A 26927-nucleotide genomic window follows, 5' to 3' on the forward strand; every position below is an offset into this window, starting at 1 on the left:
CCTGCACGTACCCTACCACATTCACACCCCACATGCACAAAAATTTTAAAACCTGTTAAAAACACTATAAAAAAAAAACAACTTATTGAATAGAGAGATGGATCAGTAGTTAAATCACTGACTACCATCTCAGAGGCCTGGGTCAGTTCCTAACACCCATATGGTGGCTCACAACCATCTATAACTCCAGTTCCACAGGATACAATGCCCTTTTCTGGCCTCTATGGATTCTAGGTTCATACATGGCACACAGACATATATGCAGGCAAAACACTTAGGCATATAGAATAAAATAATAATTTTTTAAATGGCTTATTAATATGGGAGATATTATCATATTGTTTATATTACATTAATTTTTCTCTCTAACTCAGTTTTACCAGTGTTAAGTATTTGGTGTTAAGAAAATCAAGAGACTAGATAATACAGACACAGAAATACCCGCAGCTATATAAAATATACCTCTATGTAACCGGAAGTCGGGTGCAAGTGCCGCTCTGCAAACTCTTCAGAACATGATACAAGCATCAAATAAATAAGTTCTTACACCAAGAACCACTTTCAGAACATTTCATAGAATTCAGCCTAGTGAACTTCCTTGTTTGACCACAAATCCATTCTCTTTGTAGGAAAAACTTCAACCATGGTGTACTAAGGTAATAGAGATTCATATTGACCATCCTGAGTTCTGGAAATTTCTTTTCAAGTTATCAAAGATTCAGACATGTTCATCAGGATGTATTATTTTTCTGTATTTATATTGGACTTTAACAAATCAAACTTTAATAAATAAAAACTCCATTCCGTTCAGTCATTACAAACATATCAAGCTGAGCTGTGTTAGGCTAGCATCTGCTTGATAATGAATTACAGCCAAACCACAAAGCTTATTTCTGTTACTGATGGCTACAGTTTTATGGTAGAGTTTTTAAGGAAACATTGTTTTCTCTTTTAGATTTTAGCATAACCCTTGAAAGATTTAGAGTTATTGAGGGGTCACTATTTCTGTTCTGAACCACCTTGTTATGCCATGAGTAGGGCAAAGGAAATGACCAGAGGGTTTTACACCAGAGACCAGACACTTGCCTCTGGAAGACAGGTCTTTTTCATTCGCATGGCTCTATTCAACATAGAAAAGCCAGAAATGGCCCCAAATAATTGGAAGCAACACTTTTTTTTTTTTTTTTTTTTTAGTTTTTCGAGACAGGGTCTCTCTATGTAGCTTTGCGCCTTTCCTGGAACTCACTCGGTAGCCCAGGCTGGCCTCGAACTCACAAAGATCCACCTGGCTCTGCCTCCCGAGTGCTGGGATTAAAGGCGTGCGCCACCACCGCCCGGCTTGGAAGCAACACTTTTGACAACCCTAACATCACACCCAGAAAATTTCAAATAAATACAGGCTGACTACAGTATGCAGAGTATAGAACAACCCAAATAATTTGTCATATTGCTATAAAAATCATATGTATAATTTGAAAAAAAAACCCAGATAATATGGGGACTGGGTCTTCATAAACAGAAACATACTGTAAAGATGTCATGGTGTACATTAGCAGATATATTTAAAAAATTAAGCATGGTATGGAGTTCTTTCCCAAAGTCTGACATAAATCAAAATTCTTTCTATGTCATGCGTTTCTCTTATTTTTGGTTAATCGGTAGATAATGTCTAGCATACTTATCATGCCTTAGACTTAATTTTACATTATTATATAAAGCAGTAACTAGTACAGAAAAGCTCCACATGGTTTTGCATATCCCCAGTGCTACCCAGATCTCCATCCATTTCCTCCTTTTGGAGGTTGTACTCTCTACCGTCATTAGCTACTTTTCAGGACCACAAGAAGCATCCTTCCCAACACTGTTGTCTTTTCTTAAGAGGCTTCCTAACAGAGTCAGGATCTCGGGCGCAGTGTGTCTTCTGTGTGTGTTGTTTCGGTCTCTTCAACAGGGCTCCTTCACACTTTCTCTTTCATTAGTTAGCCAAGGATAAGACAGAGTTCAAAGTCTTTGAACTTGAAAGTTTTCTTCCCCCAGATGGAAACCTTTAGCTCTCAAGAAACACACGGATTCTGCAGTTCCCTGATAAGCCAGCTGGGCTTAGGTAAGAAGCAGAGGACTGTGGGAAAGTTCTGGGGAACTGGAGAATGACTAGAGACCACTTATCAGTATTCCTCTGCTGAGTAGGCAAGCCTCTTGGTAAATTATGGACATGATAATGTGCATTCTTGCATATAGTTGGGGGGACCCCCACCCCCAGCACATGTGTGTAAATCAGCATGGGACTGTGAACTGTATTTGCTTGTGGGATAACATTGTTTTTTTTCAGAACTGATTTTTTTGTTTTTGTTTTTGTCTTGCTTGTCCTGTTTTTGATGCTGAGTGTCTTTTTCTCTGTGATGTGAACTATGTGCTGCAAACTGAGTGTCTCCTGTTCCTCTCTCTATTTACCCACCAGCGGTTCCCAACAGAGGACCATCTGATGATTCACAGGCACAAGCATGAGATGACTTTGAAGTTTCCATCAATAAAAACAGACAATATGCTCTCAGGTAAGAAAGCATCAGGTGAGGAAGGTTTGGGGGATCAGGTTAGCTCCACGTAAGACACTCACTCATGTTTTGGTGGGTTAGAGCCCAGTGGCAAATCTGTATTTTGAAAGTATATATGTCTAGTTTATAGCAGAAATATGATCAGCTAGAACCACGGTTACCCATACAACTGAGCACCCCGCCCCCCAAGACGGGTCTTAGGTAGCCCAGGCTGTCATCAAACTTGATACGTAGCCAAGGATGCCCTTGAACTCTTAATCTTTCTGCCTCCACCTCCTTAGTGCTGAGGTTATAATATGGGCCACTACACCTGATGTAACTTTCCTTTTTATATGTGGCATTGAAACTTGGATCCCTGTTATTTTAGAATTTGTGCCTTAACCATACAGGTAACAAATGTAAACTGAGCCTCTGTAAGGCACTGCTCTGTAGATATGTAGATTGACCGATTTCCTGCCTTCGTGGATATAAGGGCAGGCTTGCATGTGTTAGGGTAGGCTTGCATGTGGAAACTCAATTCAAATCAAGGCTCATCAGTGATACATATCAAATGAATGCCGTAGGAGGCCAGTGCCACTCGGCTTTAGTGGAAGAACAGAGGAGATACTCCAAGAAGGCTAGTTTCCTTAAGAAATAATACCTGCCTCTTAAGTGGGCAAATTAATGAGATTATGCATAGAAACATGCTCAGTGAATGGGAGCAAAATAAACAAAAATTAGTCCATCAACTAATCCCCACTCCTTCCCATGTTAAACCGAAATTAGAAAAATAATGGTATAAGAAAGAGGAACTTGAAAGCTAGTCTGGACTCTGCCTTGACTGTGTGACCTTGAACAAATAACTAAACCTTTCTAGGTCTTAGTTTCTCTCTCCATCAGATGGGAATGATTGTGTCTCTGCAGCATGCTTGACTAACTGAATGTGAAGGGCCAATGAAAGAGTTCAGAGTGTTTCACAGACCAGAGCAGGGTGACCAGGTCATTTCCTTCACACAGGAACTATTTGACCTGCACCCCTGTCTCCCTGACATGAAGAAAGAGATGACACTCCTGTGCCCACATTTTGATAGACATCAGAAGGGAAACCCACTGCTCGTATGAGTTAGTATTTTTGTTGCACTTAAAATTTCTAGGGATTGTATTGCTATTATCACTAAATTCTATGCAAACTGCCAGTTTAGTACCATGAAGGGTACAAGAAACAGGAGCAGCTATCCGGGAGTTACCAAACAGGGTAGTCCTGAAGGCACTTGATCCTCAATGCCCCCTGGGCTGATACATGCTGGGCTACTACCTTCATCACCAGGCAGTGCCAGGTTAGACACGTGAGCAGGTGGATTTGTATTGGAGTCATCACAGCTTCCCAAGCCACTAGAGGTCTGTCACTGGTGCCAATGCTCTGTGCTCAAGAGACCAGTCCAAAGGGAACCTCTTCCCTTTCCTTTGTCACTGCCCATCTCCACTCTCTACTCTCTGCCCTTCTTCCTTCCTTCCTTCCTTTCTTTCTTTCTTTCTTTCTTTCTTTCTTTCTTTCTTTCTTTCTTTTTTTCTTTCTTTCTCTCCTTCTTTTTGAATAAATGAACTGCTATTCGGGGACTGATTCAGCTTTTCATGAGTTTAAAGAAGGGCAGAAAGTCCCATGTGAAAGAGACAGAGAAACTAGAAGGTTATGTTGGGTGCTATGACTTACTGAAGTCTGTTAAGGTGCACACAGTCTAACTTTATGTTTCAGAAGTGAACATGAGTCCATAAGCAGTCATTCCCAATAGTTAAACCTATTGGCTATTCCTTTATTTTCCCAACCTGGATCCCTAGCACAGGTTGCCCAGTGGAGCAGGAGGGCATATTCAAGAGAAGTGAGTGTGTAGGATACATGGCTACAATGGCAACCTGCAGCATGGGTAGTGTCTTTCAGGCAGGCTAGCCTGGCTCTACAAAGAGTCTCATCTGAACACCTGTAAAACAGCAGCCCAAAACACGTGAACACACAAATGATGGGGTAAGGCCCCTTTGTCTATACAGCCTAAAACAGGTTTCTGATTAATTTGCAGTCTGCCCATGGTTTGTCAGGGACCTTTGCTGGTTTGCGGCCCTTACTGGCAATCATCAGTAGACCAGGTGATAATAAATAAGGAATTTGTTATGAAATGGGAAATTAGTTACGAAAAACATGAAGAAAGAGATAAACACAGAGAAAACAGCATGGTTAAGGCAGGGGCACATTTTGTCTGATTCCTCCTCTTTTACTGAAGTTAAATGGAATATTTCATATTCCAGTGAAGTGATCAATTTCAAAACATGTTCCCACTTTGCATGCCCGTGGTTTTGTGGGACTTTGTGGAATGGAGAGATGCCCAGTCCAGATCTGTGTTCTTGTATTTAGAGAGCTAATGCTGGCTATGTGTTGCGTTCTACGACTGTTCACATTGAAGGGAAATAGCCTTTCTGTTGAATATTTGCACTTTACTGTTTTTGTTCCAGGAAGTGACTAAGTTGTATAGTTATAAAAAAATCTAAATTTTATAATTAAGATTTTAGTGTATTTATGACTATAAATTTAACTGAAGTTTTACACATCTGTATCTTGATTTGTTTCAATTCATTAAAAACTCCCCTTGTCACTGAAATTTGTTCATTAAAATATTATTCGTCTTAAGTCTATTTTGTGTCTCATCATGAGGATGATAGTATCAATCAAATAGTAAATGAACATCAAGCAAAACTCTCCAAATTCTTCTTGATCCATTTTGTCAAACAGTATTTAATTGCACAAAACGATGTTCAGATGAAGTGGGACTGGACATATCATATGAAGAGAAGATGTGTTCAGTGTGCATTTGCATGGCTAGTGTTAGGACGTCCTGTTTGTTTCTATTTTGTAGCATGACTATATCCTCACTGTTTGCAACTATCATAGATAATTAAAGAAGATGGTGCAGTGTCACAGATGCACACTTCAAGAATAAGTTTCCAGAGATGGGTGGACAGCTTGGTGCTAGAATGCTTGCCTAGCATGTATGAAGCCCTAACTAGGTTTGATCCTCCACAGTCTCTGTCTAAGGACATTTTTCTCCCCAGGGGACTGACAGATCTGAACTACTTTGTTTTTCTGTAAGCCGTATTTTATACAGGTTGAGTAGAGTATACTATTCAAAACTGACTGTCACTGATCCTTGCCATGCCACAGAGAGTGGATGCAGGTGACAGGTATTTGAATGAGTCTGCTCTTCTGAATAGCATTGAAACAGACTCCTCACTCTAAGTGGGTAGATAGGGACATGAGTGGGGTGGTGGCACTGGATTGGAGGTACAAAAGGATCCATACAGCCTTTCCAGCTATGGGTCTCTCATTCTAATCTGCTCTATATGGTACATTTCCAGAGTTCACTGATGATGGTGGTCACAAGTCTTGGCTCAGTTGTCCTCCTTCAAATGAAATGTAGCTTCATGATGAGGGAAGTTGTAGGTTTTTTTTTTTAATTTACTTTACGTGTATGAGTGTTCTGCTTGTATATATGAGTGTTCCTTGTGTCCATGGAGGTTAGAAGAGGACATTGGATCTGGAGTTACAGATGTTTACGAGCCGCCATGTGGGTGCTCTAGCAACAGCAGCGAGAGCTCTCAACTGCTGAGTCACCTCTCCAGTCCTGAGATACAGAAGGTGTTAAGTGGACATTGAGGAGAGAATCTGTAGAACAGAATTTCCTTTCACATGCAGACAACAAAATGACTGGCTGTTACATACACAGACCCATTCAACTGGAAAATCCCAGTCCAGTTTCAGCAGAGATGAAGAGGACAGCATGTGAGGCTACTTTAATTGGACTGTCATTAGGCACTCGGGAATTCTCATCTTGTCTGTCAAGCAGCTCCAGCACACTATTATTTTTACAGGATTCCAAGGTTTTATATGTGAAAAATCAAAAGCCAGAATGAGAAAGCACCTAGGTGCAATGTTATTTATAGCAAAAAAAAAAAAAAAAAAAAAAAAAAAAAAAAAAAAAAAAAAAAAGTTAAAAAAAAATCAAATAATATTTTAATGAGAATCCAATTGGGAAAAGAACAAAAAAAGATCTTTTGGAATGTACTCCCCCCCCATATTCCTGTCATAAATCTCAGGGACTATAAATTCAATCTTCCCTGTGGAGACAGTGGGCCAGGACTGCCCTCTGAGGTAGGCCTTCATAAGCATACATATGTGTAAGATGATAGATTTTGCTGTATGGATGGGAAGATAAAATTGGAGAGTGTCATGAATTTTTCCAAAAACCTTAACCCTACAGCTTGGGTGGGAAGCCTGAGAGAGATACACATGGTGTGGTAGTTTGAATTTATAGCTGGCCTGTGTAAGCTCATTGGGAGTGGCACTATTAGGTGTGGCTTTGGTGGAGTACCTGTGGCCTTGTTGGAGGAAGTGTGTCACTGAGGATATTGGCTTTGAGGTCTCCTATGCTCAAGATACTCCCAGTGTCTCAATTCACTTCCTGTTTCCTGTGGATTAAGGTATAGGATTCTCAGCTCCTTCTCCAGCACCATGCCTGCCTGCTTGCCTCCATTTCCTGCCATGATGATCATGGACTGAACCTCTGAACTGTAAGCCTCCCCATTTAAATGTTTTCCTTTATAAGAGTTGCTGTGGTCATGGCGTCTCTTCTCAGCAAGAGAAACCCTAACTAAGACACATGGGAACAGACTTTCAAATGCCTGGCAATCCCACAACCAGACGTTGTAACCCAGTTAATGAAGTTAGGACAGACACAGACAAGGTATGAGAAGACAGACTACAACCATTTCCTCATTCATTCAACATCCACTAAGTGCCTATCAAGATCTTACAGTGCCCACGGCTGGACATAGAGCACATGGTACTTACTATACTCAAGTAGTCTATGGAAGAAAATGGATGATGATCAACTACTTGACAACCTACATAAGTAAGGAAAGATTGCTTGGTGACAAGTGCTGTGAAGCTTGGCAATGTGACAGCAAATATCCAGCAGGCCACCTAAGCGTGGGTGTCCAGGAAGTCAGCTTTCATACCAAGACCTGGTATGAAAGTAGTATGTATGGGCTTAGAAGTCCTTTGTCCTGCCTTCAGAATATGGTGTCAATGTGTGTGATAAGGTGCGTATTTGTAATCCCAGAGCTGAGGACACACAGCTACAGGATAGATGTGACATAGCCAGCTGTCCCTGGAGTGGAGACATGGAAGGGAAGCAAACACTTCCTCCTCTCCTCTTCCTCCCCAGCTGCTCTCATCTTCTGGTGTAAATGATGAGACAGTTAAGGAGAATCAATCACATCTCTGGGCAGAGTCTAGAGTCGGCCTATCACTTACACCAGGCTTGAAATCTAATTCTCATTATGAAGAAAGAAAGAATGTGATATAATGAAATGGAACATTTGTCTGCAAAGAGTTGATCAGGATTATCCAAAGAGCCCCCAAATCATTGCTCATGGCTCTTTGAAGAATACTCTAATACTCTACTCAATAATTTGTTTTGAAGAGTTTTCCAAAGGGAAGATGTCATACCACTCCAAATCACCTTGAAAATAAGTTGAAACTTAAAAAAAAAAGCTGATAGTGGAAATGTGTAAAACACACACACACACACACACACGCACGCACGCACGCACATATACACAAGGGTAGTAAATCAAACAGCAGAAAGTATTAGTAACTTCTCACTATGTAAGCGAATTGAAGCTTTATGGCACACAAGCTGGCAAGGACGGCCTGTGTCTGAAGACAGCAGGATAGTAGTCTGAAGACAGATAGCATATTGTCTTATCCTGTGCTTGCAATCTGTGCCTTGTCCTCTATAAACATTATTTTCTTTATTCCTCATGCCCTTTCTTCCATATGATGAGATGGCCTTTTCCAAATTCTTGGTCATTCTCTTGCTGCACATCTAGATTGTGAGCTGTATGCTAAGTTCTGGTTCTGCTCTAAGATCAATCTGGTTAATCTAGGGACTACTTTTCCTCTATGGACACCCTAGCTCTAAGCCTTCAAGTGACGCAAATAGTGAAAGTGTGGGAGGAGATTCCAACACATGAGTGATTCAAGGACCACAGAGACGTGTTTGAAAGTCACACTGTCTCATTCACTGTGGTCAGAAGAAAACCAGTGGCTATTGGCGTCTACGGGGGCTGTCGGTTTCTCATCCATGTTTCTAACTGGCCAAGAAACACAGACTTGTGAATCAGTCATAGGAATGAATTGAAGCCTTGTTCTGCAGAATTCTTTTTATATGAAAAACTTGTTCTTACTGTTTCACCTGAAAGCAAGCTTTGAACAAAGCATATAGGAGAACTCATACAATTAAAGACAAAGTAGAAATGTGAGGCTTTATCTTCCTCCATTCAGGACAAGTTATGGTGATAAAATCACCTTCTATCTCTTGTTCCCTCAGCTGGCAGAGCTCTGATGTAATGATGTAAGTAACCCTTGTGCCAGCTCTATGCTTCAAAGGCAAAGTGAACTCATGACCCGATTGCTTTTGAGCACTTGAGGTTCATGACTGGTGGTGAGTCTGTCTGGAAGATGTACTTGTTGAGTTTAAGTCAACGTCAAAGTCATGTAGAGCTACTGAGCACAGGCTGCAAAAGAAGCCCCCATCAACATATTTCCCCATCAGTTCACAGGCACTGGCCAGGTCATCTGGTCTACCAGTTCTTCATGTTGTCGATAGATGAATCAAGAGCATGACAATGGCCCATCTCTGCACAGGGTCACCTTAGCCAGAATGATTTTTATGTATGCCATGACCATTGTCTAAAACCAGGTTCACCCTGGCTTGCCTTGTGATGTCACTGTCCCTGGGGAAGGGGACAGAAGACAGCCAGGTCAGTGTTGCTATAGGTCCTTCTGCTCCTGTGTCGTCACACTCAGAGGCACACTGGTGGCCAGAAAGAAGCCTTGCTGAACTCCATACAATTCTGCCAGATGCTCCTGACCATTGCTCTTATAAAGACAATGAGTCTGAAAGTTTATTTAATGTAAACTCTCCTAAGTAGATATTTATTAAAGGGCAGACAGGAGATAAGTTAAAGTGTTTCAATAAAAAACATTGATGAAAACTCAAGAGAGAAATGTAACTGTAAAAATGAAAGGAATATATAAAATTACCTCACCTTTCAACTTCAATTCTTACTAAAAGAGATACACTAATTTTAACGCTTTTTTTTTGCTATTGATTTGAGTCACCTGCTTTTAAATTTTTTGCTTATTTTTATGTGTATGGGTGTTTTGTTTGCATGTGTATCTGTGCAGCATATATGGGCCTGGTATGTTTGGAAGCTTGTAGAGGGCCTCAGATCCCTGGAACTGGAGTTATGAATTGTTGTGAACCACCATGTGGGTCCTGGGAATTGAACCTGGGTTCTCTGGAAGAGCAACCAGTGCTTTTAACCTCTGAGCCATATCTTCAGCCCCCTAAGCCATTTACTTGAGGAATACCATTAAGCAATATATATATATAATTTCTGGCTAGAAAAGTCATGAATTCAAAATAGCTAGTGAGATCTTAAATTCTTATGTGTACATGTATGTACATCACATGTGGGCAATGACATCTTTATCTTATTCTTGATCACTAACAGTAGGGTACCAAACTCCTTGGCTTCACCCTAGTCCTTAGCTAGCTCATAGATGATAACATGGGACTGTGTAAGTGCCTGAGTCAAGGAGAAAGTGTCTTTCAGGGCCGACATTCTTCTTTTAATATGTTATCTTGCCTGTCTTCTGCACATCATTTTTAAAATTGCTGATTTATCTTGCTTTTAATGGTTGAGGAAATGAAGCAAACAGATGTGTGACTTAAACACAATTCTGGAACCAAATGGGGTAGCAACTTCTATTAGGCTTGTGAGTTTAGCTTTGTGTGTGCTGTTTAGATCCACCTTGTAGTGACTGTATTTACTGGGGTGATGCATTTAATGACTATAAACTGGTTGGAACTGAGAGAGAGAGAGAGAGAGAGAGAGAGAGAGAGAGAGAGAGAGAGAGAGAGAGAGAGAGAAAGAGAGAGACAGAGAGACAGAGAGACAGAGAGACAGAGAGACACAGACAGAGAGAGACAGAGAGAGACAGAGGGGGAGAGAGGAGAGAGAACAACACATTGTGTTGTGAAAGACTGGATAACTTAGGTGTCCTTCAAGCACTACCCAACTACCCATTTTTTCTTTTTTCTTTTCTTTTCTGTTCTTTTCTCTTCTCTTCTCTTCTTTTCTTTCTTTTTTGGCTTGGAATTTGCCAAGTAAGCTAGGCTAGCTGGCTAGCAGACCTCAAGATTCTACTTTCTTTCTTTTTTGCATTCCCTGTGCTGGGATTACAAGCACGTACCATGTACCATCACACCTGGCTTTTCACAGGGTACTACGGATTGAACTAAGGTCCTCATGCTCACAAGGGAAATGCTTTAATGACAGGTCTGTCTTTCCAGCTCCTTATGGGAACTTGAGAACTACTTTTAAAACAGTGTTACGAATGAACTTATTGTCTGTCCTGCTGTTAATGTCTAGAGAATTTCCTCTGTGTAACAGGTGGATGAATTTCTGGGTCATAGGGTGAAGTTTGTAGGACTCTTCCTTGTAAGATAAGCAGTGGGATCTTAACATTGCAAGGCTCCTTGGCTCGCTGTTACAGGGATAGAGACTCAGTGAGGAGACACCCCTTTCTCATGAAACATTCAGCAAAGGATCTAGATACTGGACCGTGATAAACCACAAAGAAATTATTTTTTAAATCCCCTTTGGTGCTAACAGTTAAAAATTAATTGAAAACATTTCATTGATATGTGCAAACTATACATATTTATATGGTACTGTATGATTTTCAATGCATGTGCCTGATGTGTATTGATCAGACTAGGGCAACTGGTCTACCCGTTATGTTAAATGTTCATGCTTTCTTTGTGTAGATAATATTCTAAAGCCTTTACCATCTACCATGTAGTATTCAGTTATTGTTGGGCATAGGCATCGTACTGTGCCGTAGAAGATTAGACGTTATCACTTCTGCCCAACCATACCCCTGTACCCTTTTCCCTGCCTCTGCCCCACCCTCCTCAACCTCTGGTAGCCAGTATTCTATTCTCTACTTGTATAAAATGAATATTTTAAACCTCTACAAATGCATGCAAATGTGCGTTTTTTATTGTGGGGTGCCTGGCTTGTTTAGCTCAACTCTTTCCAGATCTGCCCACATTGCAGCAAATGACAGGGTTTCATTCTCCTTAAAGGCGTGTTCGACAATAAGAAAAGTGATCAAAATTTCCTTCTTGCCTTTGCCTCAGGTGCTTGAGGCTCCCCAGAACCCTGTGTGCTGTTTGTAAGTCTCTGTCAGAGGGGAACCTGTAGGTGTTCATGCACATCCATCCAGGTGTATAAGGGTGGTCACCACAGAGGGGAACCTGCAGGTGTTCATGCAGCATCCATCCAGGTGTATAAGGGTGGTCACCACAGAGGGGAACTTGCAGGTGTTCATGTCATCCATCCAGGTGTATGAGGGTGATCACCACAGAGGGAAACCTGCAGGTGTTCATGTCATCCATCCAGGTGTATGAGGATGATCACCACAGAGGGGAACCTGAAGGTGTTCATGCACATCCATCCAGGTGTATAAGGGTGGTCACTACAGAGGGGAACTTGCAGGTGTTCATGCACATCAATCCAGGTGTATGAGGGTGGTCACCACAGAAGGGAACCTGTAGGTGTTCATGCATATCCATCCAGGTGTATAAGGGTGGTCACCACAGACGGGAACTTGCAGGTGTTCATGCACATCCATCCAGGTGTATGAGGGTGATAACCACAGAGGGGAACCTGCAGGTGTTCATGCACATCCATCCAGGTGTATGAGGGTGATAACCACAGAGGGGAACCTGCAGGTGTTCATGCACATCCATCCAGGTGTATGAGGGTGGTCACCACAGAGGGGAACCTGCAGGTGTTCATGCACATCCATCCAGGTATATGAGGATGATCACCACAGAAAACTGTGCACAGGTGAAGTGCAAGTTCAAAAGTTTGGAGGTTGTCCTGTCTTTTATTTGGGTGTTTCTTGCTGAAGTACCTAATGAAAAGCGAGCCTAAATTCTTAAGTGCGCAGCTCAGCATTCCTAAAAAAAAAAAAAGTTTCTGTACATCCTAAGAGGGCTGCTTGTCCCTACTGTCTGAACACATCTTAGTATTCACCAGAAAAGCACAGCCACTCCTCTTCAGGATACAGACATCACTTGGTGCTATAGCAGACTAATGTTCTTGGATCGAAATGAGGAAGGGATTACAAGCATTTTAATTTACAGCTGTGGGTTTTCCCCACTAAGTTCGAGGGATTTCAGGAGAAACAATTATTTGGCAAAGGCATTCGTGGCAGTGAAAATTCCTGCCTCTCTGACTTAAGCAGCCGAAAGGTTGAGCTGTTCCCCCTTTGAGCATTTGCACACTTCCTGGCTTACTTGGAGCTGGTGGGATAAGAGATCAAAGATGGCTAGAGACCCTGTACTCAGTTCAATAAATGTTAGATGAAAGCGAGGTGCCATTTATTAGTTTCTTTTGTAACTGGAAAGGATGTCTCACTCACCAAGATGAGTCAAAACTTAGGGACAGTGTCTCTTGTATGTTTCAAATGAGAGTATAGGTATTTGCTATATGCAGCAAAGATAATCATACTTGGTAACAACTCAAGGGTCTCCCTCTGGGCCATCTGCTCTAGGGTGGAGGAAGCCACTGTCTTTGCTATGCATGGCTCTACTTGTTCGGATTTCTTGGGAAGGAAGCCCAAGATGATGGCCAAGGTAATCCCCATCCCACCTCCTTTGTGTGTAGGTGTGTAATAGTAACCGAGAGTCTTTTGCTTTAGCATAGAAGAAAAATAAAAATCTCTTAGCTTTGCTTGGAGTCTGCCCTCTCTCATATCATTTGTGATTAATGCTGTGGGCCCTTACCATGAGGCCAACACCTCGGGAGCCTCAAGGATACTGCTGATGTGACTTTAAACACTTCAGTTTGATTTTCTATTGAAATCAGTTTCTGTAAGTCTTCAAGGTGTGCCCTCATCACTGTTGAAAGGCTGCATCTAAGCTGTTATTTACCAAAAGAGCTCTGTCTGTTCTTATTTGGGGTGTTTCTGTTGCTGATGCTATCTATAGCTGACTGATGATGCTCGGTTCTCAACCATGACTCCTAATATATGGAGGAATAAGAGGAAAAGCAAGACCTGGTAAAATAAACTCCTGTGATGACAAGTGGCCAACCCTTTCTCTGTGGCTTGGTGTTTCCTCAGAAACACTCTTGGGACACAGCAAAGAAGGGAGGATTCCAATGCAGGGAGTTCTGTGAAGGATAGGCAGGATTCCAAGAATGGCTTCATTTTAAAAAAATAGGCTATCATTGATAAAATGATTAATTACCAATAAAATTATGGACTCAATTTACATATCGGACCTGGAACAAGACTTAATTTCTTCATAAATAGAACAAGAAAAATGGTTTTTACCTAGCATGGTGGCTGTGAATATTACTGAGATGGAAGGGAAGTGCTCAGCTCCAAGTCCAGAAAGAGACTCCCAGTGGAGGAATCAGTGCACCACAGCCAGTACATAGCTGTCTGTTGCTGTATTCGCTTTCTCTATTTACACCTCCTATCCAGAAACTCCTTATCTGCAGGTCTGGGTCTTATTTCTGCCCTGATCACTAATTCCTAGTGACTCCCTTTGACTGTCCTTTCAATAGTTGTATGTTGCTTGGGTCTATGGGCAGTGGCTTTTGAAGTTAATCTGAGTTTCAGATTCATAGAATCCTTAACCTTTAGAATTTTATTTGAGAGATAAAGGAGGAAGTCTAGGAAAAGTATTTATGTCCTCTAAGTCATGCTATTTTCCAAATATGGACTTCTGGATTGTCAAATTCTTTCACACACACACACACACACACACACACACACACACTCACACACACAAAATTGTTTTACACACAAAGGGCTTATGAGCTTTTTGATCCTGAAAGGGCAAAACATGGGATTTGGACTAAAACGAGATCCTGTCTGAAGGTGATAGAAGATTTTGAAAGAGATGGTTATAGGTTGTGTGGTCTTGTTCAGGAAGACCATTTCTCCATTTCCAGAATAGAATCTACCCTACTTATAAACGTGTGTGAGACAATTTGGGTGAAAATGCTTGGGAAGCACAAATTTCTGTAGAAATATGTTGTTTTGTATAATCATACAATGGTTATATGAATGTTTGAGACACACCGATATCCATGTGTGCATCATAGTAACTTAGTGTGCTAAAAATATCATTTGCACAAAGCACAGTCTTCATGTAAGTGTTTTAGATAAGGTTTGATTTACAGTCATCTGGAGTAGAGACTCACAATCTTGGATCTTGAGGATAAGAATCGGGAAAGAGCACCATTGGAACTTTGCTGACCCAGAGTCCATGCCAACCTTCGGGTACTGAATGCCCCTTTTTCATAGGGAATCAGGACAGGTTGCCTGTAAAGGGCTAATTCTATGGAGGAGGGTGGGTAACAAGCCACCTGCTTTGTAAGCGGGAAGATAGTCTGAGTCTCGGTTGATATTTACTAGATTTCTATGTGTGTGGAAAAGTAAGCAGAGTCCTGATTTCTTGTGATACAGCAGTTTGTAGCACGCAGGCCTGGCGCTGAGTTTCCGTGTAAGGGAACTTTTTGGATAACCGGTGAAATGGAGGCAGTATACAGATCAAGCTGCACAGAAGCCACACTCAATCTCCTGTTTGCCAAGGGCTTAGGTGGGGATAGCACAAGCACACAGTGGAAGAGATGAGGGGCCTTGCTTGTGATCCTGGTGTCACCACCATCTATCTACCCAGGAGACCTGAAGAAGGGCCTAAATCTCACTGGCTCTCCAGTTTTCTCATTTCATGCAAGTGTGCGCGTGTGTGCAAGTGTGCACGTGTGTGTGTGTGTGTGTGTGTGTGTGTGTGTGTGTGTATGTGTGTGTTGGCTATGTCCCCTCCCTTCTGTTTATTGTATCTTCTGCCTTGAAGAAAAGTATTTTACTCAGCACTCTTCATGTTGTCTGTGCCTAATCTGAAGGAAGACAGCCGGTCTTAAGGATAATTCTACCTTACTTCCCCGGGTCCTGTGAGATTAGATTCCAGAGAACACTTGGGTGTGAAAATACTACATAGATTGCAGATCATGGCTTCATCTCCTCCAGTTTTCTAAGGAGTAAGCTCTGCAGAAAGTCCAGATTATGAAAGAAATTCCTTTCCTTTTAGAGAGTATCCACAGAACATTCTTTTGGCTACAGCAAAGGAAAATAAAAATCAATAATGCTATATTTTATAGAAGATGGAAGCTGAGCATGTTTGACTGGGACCTCTTATCATCCTTCTCTGGTTCTCAGGAGGAGATAAAATTGCTGAGCTACTTTTTGCATTAAGAAGGAGGAATTAGCGAGCCTGTTTGTTTCTTTTTGTTTTCTATGAAAATATACACTCCTTTTCTGTCCAGACTCCTGAAGTCAACTTTGAGAGTGGCATAGAAAATCTTCGGGGTTGATTTTTAGCTAAATCATTTTTTTTAACAGATTAAAGTAAAAAGGCTCATTCCCCATGCTGTGATGTGTGTATATTCAGATGATATTGACTCCAGATATGGAGGACAAAGTATTCACTGCTGTCCAGGGGTGAAGGTGGATGTGGGGGTCAGGAGGGCTGGGAAGTCCTTATATATAGCTCTCTTCTTTTCAGGGGTTTTCCCCTTCCACATGGGCACTGTAGTTAAAGGGCTGGGAGACTGTGGACAGCTGCTGGGCATCACGTTAAGGTGATGGGGCAGAGGGGGAATGAAGGAATTTGCTTCCATTTACCGTGCATTGGAGGAAAGTCCCCGCTATTGACCTTTGGCCTCTGCTTTCAGATCAGACTCCGACGCCCACGAGATTCCTGAAGAACTGTGAGGAGGTGGGTCTCTTCAGTGAGCTGGACTGCTCCTTTGAGCATGAGTTCAGGAAGGCTCAAGAAGAAGAGAACAGCAAGCGGGTAGGTGGGCCCGGGGGGACACTAGCGGTGTGCCTCCCTGGCACTGTGTGGACACCAGAGGTGTGCCTCCCCGGCACAGTGTGGACACCAGGGGTGTGCCTCCCCGGTACCGGGTGGACACCAGGGGTGTGCCTCCCCGGCACCGGGTGGACACCAGAGGTGTGCCTCCCCGGCACCGGGTGGATACTAGAGGTGTGCCTCCTCGGCACTGTGTGGACACCAGTGGTGTGCCTCCCAGGCACCGTGTGGACACCAGCGGTGTACCTCCCCGGCACCGGGTGGAAAGTGTCTGGTGCTGCAAACTGTGTTGAGGTGTTTCTAGAACATTATTTTGAGACAAGATCTTGCTAAGTAGTTCAGGCTGTTAATGTACAATCCCCCTGACTCAGTCTCCCAAACACTGGGATTACAGATACGTGCCAAGATGCCTGTTCGTAATAGTATTTTATGTATTTGTGTGTGACTGTCAACCTTTTTCTTTTAAAGGGATGTACCTTTGATTGTGATAGCACAGAGCTCAGGTTAGTCATGGGGAAATGAGTATCTGAAGCACAGAATTCAAGCTTTAGAAAAATATTACCTTATTCTTAAAGCTGTGTCACATAAATCCACCCCTAACCAGGTATTTTTTTGCTTTGCTAAGTATTGAACAGCAGATCTTACGTAGGCAGTGTGTTCAAAAGAGAGCAGGCCAAGGGGCAGGAACAGGTGACTCATCACATGGCAGGCAACAGGATTTTCATCTGATTTGGGCCCTACTTGCATTGTCTGGTTTCCATAATCTTTGGTTGTTCTCTAGCAAATGTGAAATCACTTTCTGGTCACCTTATCTGGTCAGGTTACTGAACATATATTGTTGGTGAGGCAAACAGATTAGCTTCAACTGTGGGTCACTTCATGAAATTCTTCAGGTTTCTTTGTCGATGTTATTTTGGTAGAATTTTTAAATCTACTAACAAGATTAAGCAAAGGAGGTAGGGTCACAGGTAAATTTGACAAGTGTGCTTTTCATGAATTCTTTGTGGCTGTCACAGGGTGTCACTAATGCACACAATGTGCTGAACATGTTAGACACAGTCCATGGACAGCAATGTAAAATGTGGAAGACGGTTTAAAGGGACAAACAGCTAAGTGATGACGAAAACTGAAAATCCAGCTGTTCCGACTGGAAAAGAAATTGTAAAAGGCTCTGATAGTTTTCTGCCTGCTTCCAAACCTTTGAGTCTTCCTCTGTGTGAAATGGTAGTAATCTTCTCCATCAGGGTTTTCCATGTGACAGTCATCCATGGTGCTGGCTCATAGTGAGGAGGCTGCGGTACTGTAGCAAGATGCAGGGCACTTACAGGAGGAGAACCAAATCACAAGCCGCGCTCCTTATTTCTAACTAACTTGCCATTTATACTCACCCTTCTCTCTCACTCCCGTCCTCACTTTTCCAAACACATTCCTATCTGTTGTTCTTTGCTAGGCAAATCATAAAGTCCTGAACACTTTCAGAAGCACTTCACAGAAACTAGAAGATACAACTCTATTTCATTGTGGTGCATATAAACTTTAAAACCCCATGGGAGTGGCAAGGGAGAACTGGGGAGTCCTGTCCAGTAAGCTCCCTCTGCTTGAATAATGTGTTTAATTCTTTTGATCAATTTGCATGAGTAGAAGACTGAGGAATCAATGTCATTCATTTTGCCAAGACGGTTCAAGTGGGCTTGTGGATTCAGATAAAGATGCGTGTGTGGTCAGTACCGTCTTCATATTCTTTCTGATAAAATGGTAGTAAGCACAGGCCCTTGATTTTCCTAAAGTTCCTTTACCAAGAGCAGTAGTGTGTGCAGCCTCAGCTGGAGGCGTGGCTTTAGGCGTGCTCCTGGGGAGTTAGTCATGACTCTCCACATGAAGCCTTCTGCAAGCAGTTCTTGCAGATCTGAATTCCAGGAAATGGTTTGCTTCCCCTGAGGAACTTGAGCATTTTTCTGCTGTGGCTGTGAGAAGCGTGTACTGGTTGTGTTTCTCTTTTTGCTCAGACTGCTGGACTATCACAAAGCCAAGGGCACTGCTTAACTTGGAGAGCCCTTTAGACCACTATAATGAGTAATATTTTACTTCCTCCATCTACTAGACTTTCAGTTCTAGTTTATGTTTCCTCAGGTCCTGATTTCTAATGAAACAAAAATATTTTCATGCTATATACGTTTGGTGAATTGCCTTAAATTTCTTCTAGGTTGAGAAGACATGAACTCATTAAAATTTTAAAATGGAATCATGCAATAAGCAGAACTGAGCAGGAGTACGGTGGTAATGGCAGGATGGTGTTTTTCTCATGCTCAAAGGTTGCTCATTGCCATGGGATGTGCTCATGATGGCTGTGGGGGAGCAGCTGCAGACAGGTCCTTCAGGACACCACAGCAAGCCCTGGGAGCCAGGCCACATTCAGCTTGTCGAGGCTCCCTCTTCCTCTGTTTAGTTCAAACCAGAGGGACCGAATCCAGCCTTGGGTGGCCATCACTCCAGGAGGGGACATCTCCCCAGTGACTAATGCACTATGACTCATGCGGCAGCCAAGTGTCTGCCTTGGTGGCTTATCCCCTGGCATGGCTCTAGAACCACTGGGTGGGGAGCACATGGAGCATCCATGTTCCCAGTCTGAAGGTGTGCTGTCTCCTCCCTCCAGGACTGCAGTTCCCCGGGGTTCGCATCCCTGGAGGCCTGCTGCCTGAAGCTCCTGCTGCACTTCTTTTGCTGCTTAGGAAAGTAGAGACAGAAAGCCCGCACTCATGAGCTCCGTAGTGTTTCCCAACGATCTTCCTCTCCTTCTTTCCTTTTGCTATACATTCAGGTGCTGACTCATTTTCAGCAAGGTTTTTCTTCCCAGTGCTCGAGATGAGGCCTAGGGCCTCATGTATGACAGGGCAGCCTTCTGTCACTGGGGTGCGTACATCCCTAAGCCCGATTCCCAATTATTTCCCTTTAATTCTAAATCTCAAACTGTTTTCTGATTTTTTTTACCTGAGCCCCCTTTCCCTCTCTCTCTCTCTCTCTCTCTCTCTCTCTCTCTCTCTCTCTCTCTCTCTCTCTCTCTCTCCTCTCTCTCTCCTCTCTCTTGTTCTTGCTCTCGCTCTCTCTCGCTCTCCCTCCACCCCTCTGTTGCATACACGTGTTCATGTGGGTAAACATGCCATGTCCTGCTTTTATGTGAGTGCCTGGCATCTGAACTCAGGTTCTTACCCTTGCATGGCATCTCCTCAGCCCACTCTTGGCCCAAGTCTTCTAATAGGCAAGTACCTGAAGTGTTTCTTCAGTAGAGCTTTATGAAATGGAAGATGTTTTCACTAATTTAGAGAACTTGGTTTAAATGGTCCTGCGCTTTACCTTTACATCTCTAGCTGTTGGGCTGAAAATCCAGATAAAGGGCAAATAGAGAATGGATTCTGATTCGTCTGTACCCATTGAAACAATTCCGTTCTTTTGACTCTGAATCCAATTCTGACATCCCTTTTCCAAAATAATCTCAGTGTCTATATGGAAAGGTTACAGCAGGTCATAGCCAGGGGCAGCAGATAACAGTCTCCAAGATGATCTCCATTTCTGACACTAATAGTTGCTCATTGCATCATAACTCTTCTGAGGGAAATCCTAGACTTGAGTTGTAACTGTCTAGCAGGCGTTGCAAAGCTCAGTTTCCCATGGCTTCGAACTCAGCAGGCTGTACCCTGGAACTCGTGACTTGTTCATCAGCCTCCATTCAGGGAATGTTTTAGGGTGACCACAGTATATCAAGTACTATCTAAGTCACTGATGAAGACACCAACAAATATAAATGATTAAAAAACAAGCAAGCAATAAAATGCCTCAGCCTTCAGATGCCTTACATTTTATGGACCAGACAAACAACACACACACCAGTGAAAAATGCCCCACGGTGGACAGGGGCTATGGAGTTATGTCCCCACGGTGGACAGGGGCTATGGAGTTATACCCCACGGTGGACAGGGGCTATGGAGTTATACCCCACAGTGGACAGGGGCTATGGAGTTATACCCACGGTGGACAGGGGCTATGGAGTTACATCCCACAGTGGACAGGTGCTGTGGAGTTATGCCCCACGGTGGACAGGTGCTGTGGAGTTATGTCCCACGGTGGACAGGGGCTATGGAGTTACACCCCACGGTGGACAGGTGCTGTGGAGTTATGCCCCACGGTGGACAGGGGCTATGGAGTTATGTCCCACGGTGGACAGGGGCTATGGAGTTATACCCCACAGTGGACAGGTGCTATGGAGTTATGACCCATGGTGGACAGGTGCTATGGAGTTATGTCCCATGGTGGACAGGTGCTATGGAGCTTTGCCCATGATGTACAGGTGCTATGGAGCTTTGCCTCATGGTAGTCAGATGCCATGGAACTTTGCCCATGGTATACAGGTGCTATGGAGCTTTGCCCATGATGCACAGGTGCACAGGTGCTATGGAGCTTTGCCCCATGGTAGTCAGATGCTATGGAGTTTTGCCTCATGATGGTCAGGTGCTATGGAGTTATGTCCCATGGTGGACAGGTGCTATGGAGTTATGTCCCATGGTGGACAGGGGCTATGGAGTTATGTCCCATGGTGGACAGGTGCTATGGAGTTATGTCCCATGGTGGTAAGTGCAATGGAGTTATGCCCCATGGTGGTAAATGCTGTGGAGTTAAATGCAGCTGTGAAGGTGCTATGGAGTTAAATGCAGCTGTGAAGGAGTCCAGGTAGGGCTAGATATGGTTATTGGGAGCATCCCAACCCAGTGGACACAGAGATTCAAGCAGAAGGCCTGAGCCTGAGAAGATGATCTGTGAGAACTGAGAGAATATGTGTAAAGGCCTGAGACTGGGTGATGGGATGTGTGTTGGAAAAGTTCTGAAGACAGGTACAGTTGGGGAAGGGTACTTTAAAGAGCTCAGTGTGGGGAGGCAGGCCCAGGAGGGTGCTGCAGGCCATGTGAAGTGTCCCGTTTTGACACTGACTCAAAATGAGATGGGGAACCATCGGGCGGTTCTAAGTGGAGACCTGGCAGGACCTGAGGTAAGGCTTTAGGAAAGTCATCTTGACTGCTGAGCGGAAGTCAATGGTTGGAGGCAGGAAGAGAAAACATTTAAGGAAGAATCGAAAGAAATCTAGGTTAATGCTGGTAGACTATTTGCCTAAAATAGAGATGGAGAATGTTCCTGGGATCTAGGAATATTTTCAGGACAGAGGTGATAGTTTTGCTGGTAGAATATACTGGAAGTAACAGGAAGAGGAGACTCAGAGAGCACCTGCAACTGGAAAGATGGAGTGGCTGTGGGAAGAGCAGAGTTAGGAGAGCCTGATGTGAAAGCAGGGTTAGGAGAGCCTGATGTGAGAAGAGCAGGGTGAGGAGAGCCTGATGTGAGAAGAGCAGGGTGAGGAGAGCCTGATGTGGGGAGAACAGGGTTAGGAGAGCCTGATGTGTGGAGAACAGGGTTAGGAGAGCCTGATGTGTGGAGAACAGGGTTAGGAGAGCCTGATGTGGGAAGAGCAGGGTTAGGAGAGCCTGATGTGGGAAGAGCAGGGTTAGGAGAGCCTGATGTGGGAAGAGCAGGGTTAGGAGAGCCTGATGTGGGAAGAGCAGGGTTAGGAGAGCCTGATGTGGGGAGAACAGGGTTAGGAGAGCCTGATGTGGGGAGAACAGGGTTAGGAGAGCCTGATGTGGGAAGAGCAGGGTTAGGAGAGCCTGGTGTAGGGAGAACAGGGTTAGGAGAGCCTGATGTGGGGAGAACAGGGTTAGGAGAGCCTGATGTTTGATTTCATGAGACTGAAAGGACTCACTTCTGACAGGGGTGGCTATGAGTGGAGATCTAAGCATGAGCCGGGCAGAGTTTTCTAAATCTCTCCAGTTCAGACTTCGTTCAACTCTGTTCAGTGGAAACTGAGTCAGGAAGAACCAGACTGAGGCCCAGCTCTTTCAGAAATTCTAAGGGGAAAATTGGGGTACAGATTTTGTGGTCCAGGTCATAAGAAAGAAAAATAAAAAGATTTTTTTTTTAAAGAAAAAGGATGAATTGGCCTTTCACATTTAATTCCTTTCTAAAAAATAGACTGAGTAACACACAAGCAGGCATGTATTCCGTTGACATAACAGCAGTTTTGCATGTGGGTGTGCATGTAGTTTGTGCATGTATGTGAACACACGGTTTTTGCACAAGTGTTTGCTCTTTCTCCCCTCCCCTATTCTCTCTCAATCAAAGGGATTAGAAATGAAATCCTTTGTCTTACTGAGAGAAATATAACATTACAGCCTAACATGGCCAAAGACCCCATGGATAAGAAACAACAGTGTGTAAGTGCTACACGTTGGGATTTTCCCGTAGGACCTAAATATGGCTCATTATGCTGATGCCGAAATAGCAAATTAGGGCATCTAGAATTCCTTCTCAAATGATAAAAGTGCAGTCTGTCCCTAGAGGGTCTTGGCTCTGTCACACATGGGGAAAAGGGACAAGCTATGATCTTAAGATCTTGCATCTCAGCTCAGTGGGGGTGATGGAACCGGTCATGGCCGGGGCAGCCCCAGCTCTGAAAGGCCAGGCTGTTTACTCTCATTAAATTGTGCGCCTGGCTGTGTTACCAGATGCCACCGGTTGCTTAGAGAGAGAAGAGGCCAAGGGAGGAGGCTGTGGGCCTCTTCCTACTGCCTTGCCCTTGCCAGCCGCTAGCAGGCATGGCTGCCTTCTGGGGAGGGTCTGGGGGGCGTGGGGTCTGGGAGGAAAACCAGACACCATGCTGAGCAAACTCTGGCAACAGCTGCCTGTTTCCGGTTAGGATAATATGTTGCTGCTAAGATATTTGTGTAAAGCAATCCTACCCTCCCCCAGAAGTCCAGAAGAAAAGAAGGTTTTGAAACCTAAACTTGGTTTTACCCTGGTTTTGAACAGTCTCCTTGTTCCTTTGCTTAATCCTTTCGGATGAGACCGTTTTTCATCTTTTCCATTTTTTATCGGCCTGGCTGAAAGGAAACAGCCTTTGACAGTGATAATGGAGACGACAACCTATTCCTTCTCCCTCCCCAGTGACTGGGGAGCCCAAGGCTTGGAAGGATTCCCTTTGTTCTCTCATTTCAGCACAGGACAAATGGAAATCACGTTCGACTTCCTCCTTACCGGTTACCATTCTCATTGTAGCTGGAATTCAGTGTGGGGAAGAGAGTTTGGCTTGATTCTTGCATCTCACTCAGGGAGGTAACTAAGCCAGTGGATGAACTGGAAGCTATTTCATGTGTTTGAGGTCACTGGAATTTAAGGATGATGAGTCCTGTCCTAACGGGTTTAGTGAGAGCCGATGTCTATGGCTGAATGTGTGAATGAATTAGGATGTGACCCAAGGTCTTGCCTCAGTTTACAATGGAATGGACAATACAACAGTCATAAGATTGTGTTTGATTTTTGTGGAGAGTCTGACTGTCTCCAGAGCAGTAAAATGCCCAGAGCGTTGTTAGGAGAAGTGAGTGAACACAATGTCAAATATGTCTGATGTGGATGGTGAGGGAAGTCCATGGCTTAAGGGGGCGGGGCTGCGACAGGTATTAGGTATTTGTTTCTTGTCACCCTTAGTTCCTTAAAACCCTACCTGTCATAGTAAAGGGGAAAAGGTGGAGATTGGCAGGCTAACTTTGAATCCTAAGTTATTTGGCAGTAGTCAGAAACTGTGTTCAGCCACTGTTAGACGTTAGATCAGAGGGTCAAGAGTGGCAGCAACTGAGGATCAGTGTCTCCCGGCTCGGGGTATTAATTGTTGAAACTACTTGCCACAGGTTTTATTCACGTTTTCTCTCACCTGATGTTTGGCATGGTGAGTTAGAGGTAGGTCTCTACCTGGCCGCTCTTTGATCCTAAGTTTCTGGAGTCTGGAGTCACAGTTAGACAGGCGATGCATTCCTGCTGTGCCTGTAATGGACGTTCTCATGTGCAGCTGCCAAGGAGAGACTGGGAGAGGAGCTGGACTGTTCGAACACGCAGTGCTGCTTGCTATAGAGGAATTCATTCACTTCAAAACCTTTATTTAGTTGGAAATCGGTGAAAGGAATAGCATGTTTTTCTTACATCAGTATTTCCTGTTCACTAGTGACTGGATGTGGTAATGATGGAGTATTCAGTATTGTTGTTAATGTTAATTTGATTCTCATCCTTTTCTACCATTGAAATGCAAGGAAAGAAACTATGCAGGGAGACAAAAAAGAATATGGATGGCTCGTCTGTGTGGCTTTTTCCTTCCTCTGCAACAATCCCATCTCTGTGTCCTTGTTTTGGGCATGTCCCCCTCAGGCAGTTCTAGGTATTCTATCTCTTCAGAAAGACATATGTCTCCTAGCTGCCAACACCCAGCCCTCACCCGGAGCCTAAAGACTAGTCTTCAACACGCAGTAGCTCCAGCTACTGCTGTTCCTCTTTGGAGATGCCTCTGTGGTCCAACTTAGCTTACTCATGCCTCTTCCCAGGATACAGACCCGCTGCCATATCTGACTCCCTTGGTTCTGTCAAGCAAATTGTACCCTCACTGAAGAACTCAACTTAGCTCTACTCGGTTGGTCCCACTAGGAGCCTTCTGAAAGAGGTCCCTCAGAAACCAAGGAAAAGGGCCCTGGGTCTCTGTCACCTCAGGCTAGAGCATCCTGCTGGGTGGTTACTGAAAATCCCTGAAAGGTGATTTGGTCTTTAACACAACTTTAAGTATTGTTGTAGAACCCAGTGCTTAAGAAAAGAAACTAACTAAATTGTGTAAAACTGGAAACCAGTTGTTCTTAAGTCTTTTTTTCTTCTTGACATTAGAATATACAGCTAGTGTCCAGAAGCAGCTTGAGATCTCAAGAGGATAAACCAAAGTTGATATGGAAGATATTAACCATGGCATCCTGTGGTGTTTTCCGACATGCCACGTCAATATATGGTCAGCCAGGTGTGGGTACTATAAAATCTCTGCTTGAAAGATATGAATAAGGGTCAATAAGGGAGGTAAGGGCCATTGAAAGATTTTCAAATGAAAGAGAAATCATCAAGTGGTGGGGAATGTGTTTCGTCTGCCCCGTGCTGCCTCCTTATCATGCAGTTGGAAAGTGAGTGAAATTGACTTAAGTGGCTGGAACTAAAGCCGCCATGAGGAAAAAACTTTCTTAGCAGGAGACTTTTTCCTCAGGGTGATCTCTCTATTCTGGGATGGGCTGGATTCTCAGCTTGTTTAAATCCTTTCTTACCTATCCTGAGGCAGGCTGGCCACAACAGCATTTCAATGTATTAATGCAATGGGAATCACAACACCAAATGGATGGGTGCTCTCCTCTGAAGGAACCAGCTTGCAGCCCTGAGTAATACGGGGTTTCCAAGGCACCAGACAGAGAGCACTAAAGGGGTGAGCTGGGCTCTAAGCCTTTGATTATGCTGTTCTTCAGGCTGCCTTGCACTGAGGCTCTCAAAGGCAGGCAGGAAAATCGCCCGGTTCTGGGCCAGATTCAAACAAAATGGCTAAGAAATGAAGCTTCTGTTCCAGGCAGAAAACAGCGTTCACGTTTGGAAAATTGGAGCCAATGTTAGACTTCATGAGCATCTGTGGTGAAATCACTTACCTGGGCCCCTCACCGAGATGTGAGAAGAAACTGACATTCTAAAAAGAGGGAAGGAAAAGACAATAATGGTTGCAGGAACCTGCCTTTGCCTCCTCCATCATGCTGTAAATCTGGCTGAATGTATGGGCAGGAGCAGGTATGGGAGTGATTTGCCAGGGGACAGGCTCAGCATTTGTGTGTTGTTATTTCCATATTGATAAGTTGGAGGGCAGGAACCGGGATTCCGAGCATTCCTCCTGTTCATATTTCCATCATGGTGGATGTCAAATCACACCTGTGGGTTAGTGTTGGCTGGCACATCAGAGTCCCTCAGGGGCATTATCCTTGCTCTGGATGCAACAATCCCCGCAGTCGACAGACCTGGGAAAGTTCATGAATTTTGCCTGCACTCAATGTTCCTCATTTTGTGGAGCTTGCTCTTTTGGCAAACTGAAGGGTTTCACAGGCCACCTTGCCTGGAGGTGAGGTCAGAGTGACTCCCTTGAACAGCCACCCATTGTCACCTGCCTGCTCTGCTGCTCCTGTCAACAGGGGGATGGACGCCTGGTGGCTTTTTAGACTCACCTGTGGCTCCTTTGTTCTTTGCTTTCTGAAACCTTACCAGCTGTTTTATTTATTCTGTTTGAGACTGTGACTCTGTTGCTTGTGGCACATTTAGTCCTCTTGTGTGGCTCTCAGGTGGCATTCCCTAAGGACTCTGCTCTCAGCATCACCTGAGCATGCCATTTCTG

General features: G+C 43.8%; 1 protein-coding gene across 1 annotated transcript in view; it reads left to right on the forward strand.

Moving 5' to 3' along the window:
* The window catches only part of Creb5 (cAMP responsive element binding protein 5), a 293736-nt gene that overhangs the window by 3930 nt on the left and 262879 nt on the right, over window positions 1-26927 (forward strand). Inside the window, 2 exon segments of the mRNA XM_059256673.1 lie at window positions 2459-2552; window positions 16467-16588. Of these exon segments, the coding sequence (XP_059112656.1) occupies window positions 2459-2552; window positions 16467-16588 (216 nt within the window).

This window comes from Peromyscus eremicus, chromosome 3 (assembly GCF_949786415.1).
Source record: "Peromyscus eremicus chromosome 3, PerEre_H2_v1, whole genome shotgun sequence".
NCBI classification, from domain to species: domain Eukaryota; kingdom Metazoa; phylum Chordata; class Mammalia; order Rodentia; family Cricetidae; genus Peromyscus; species Peromyscus eremicus.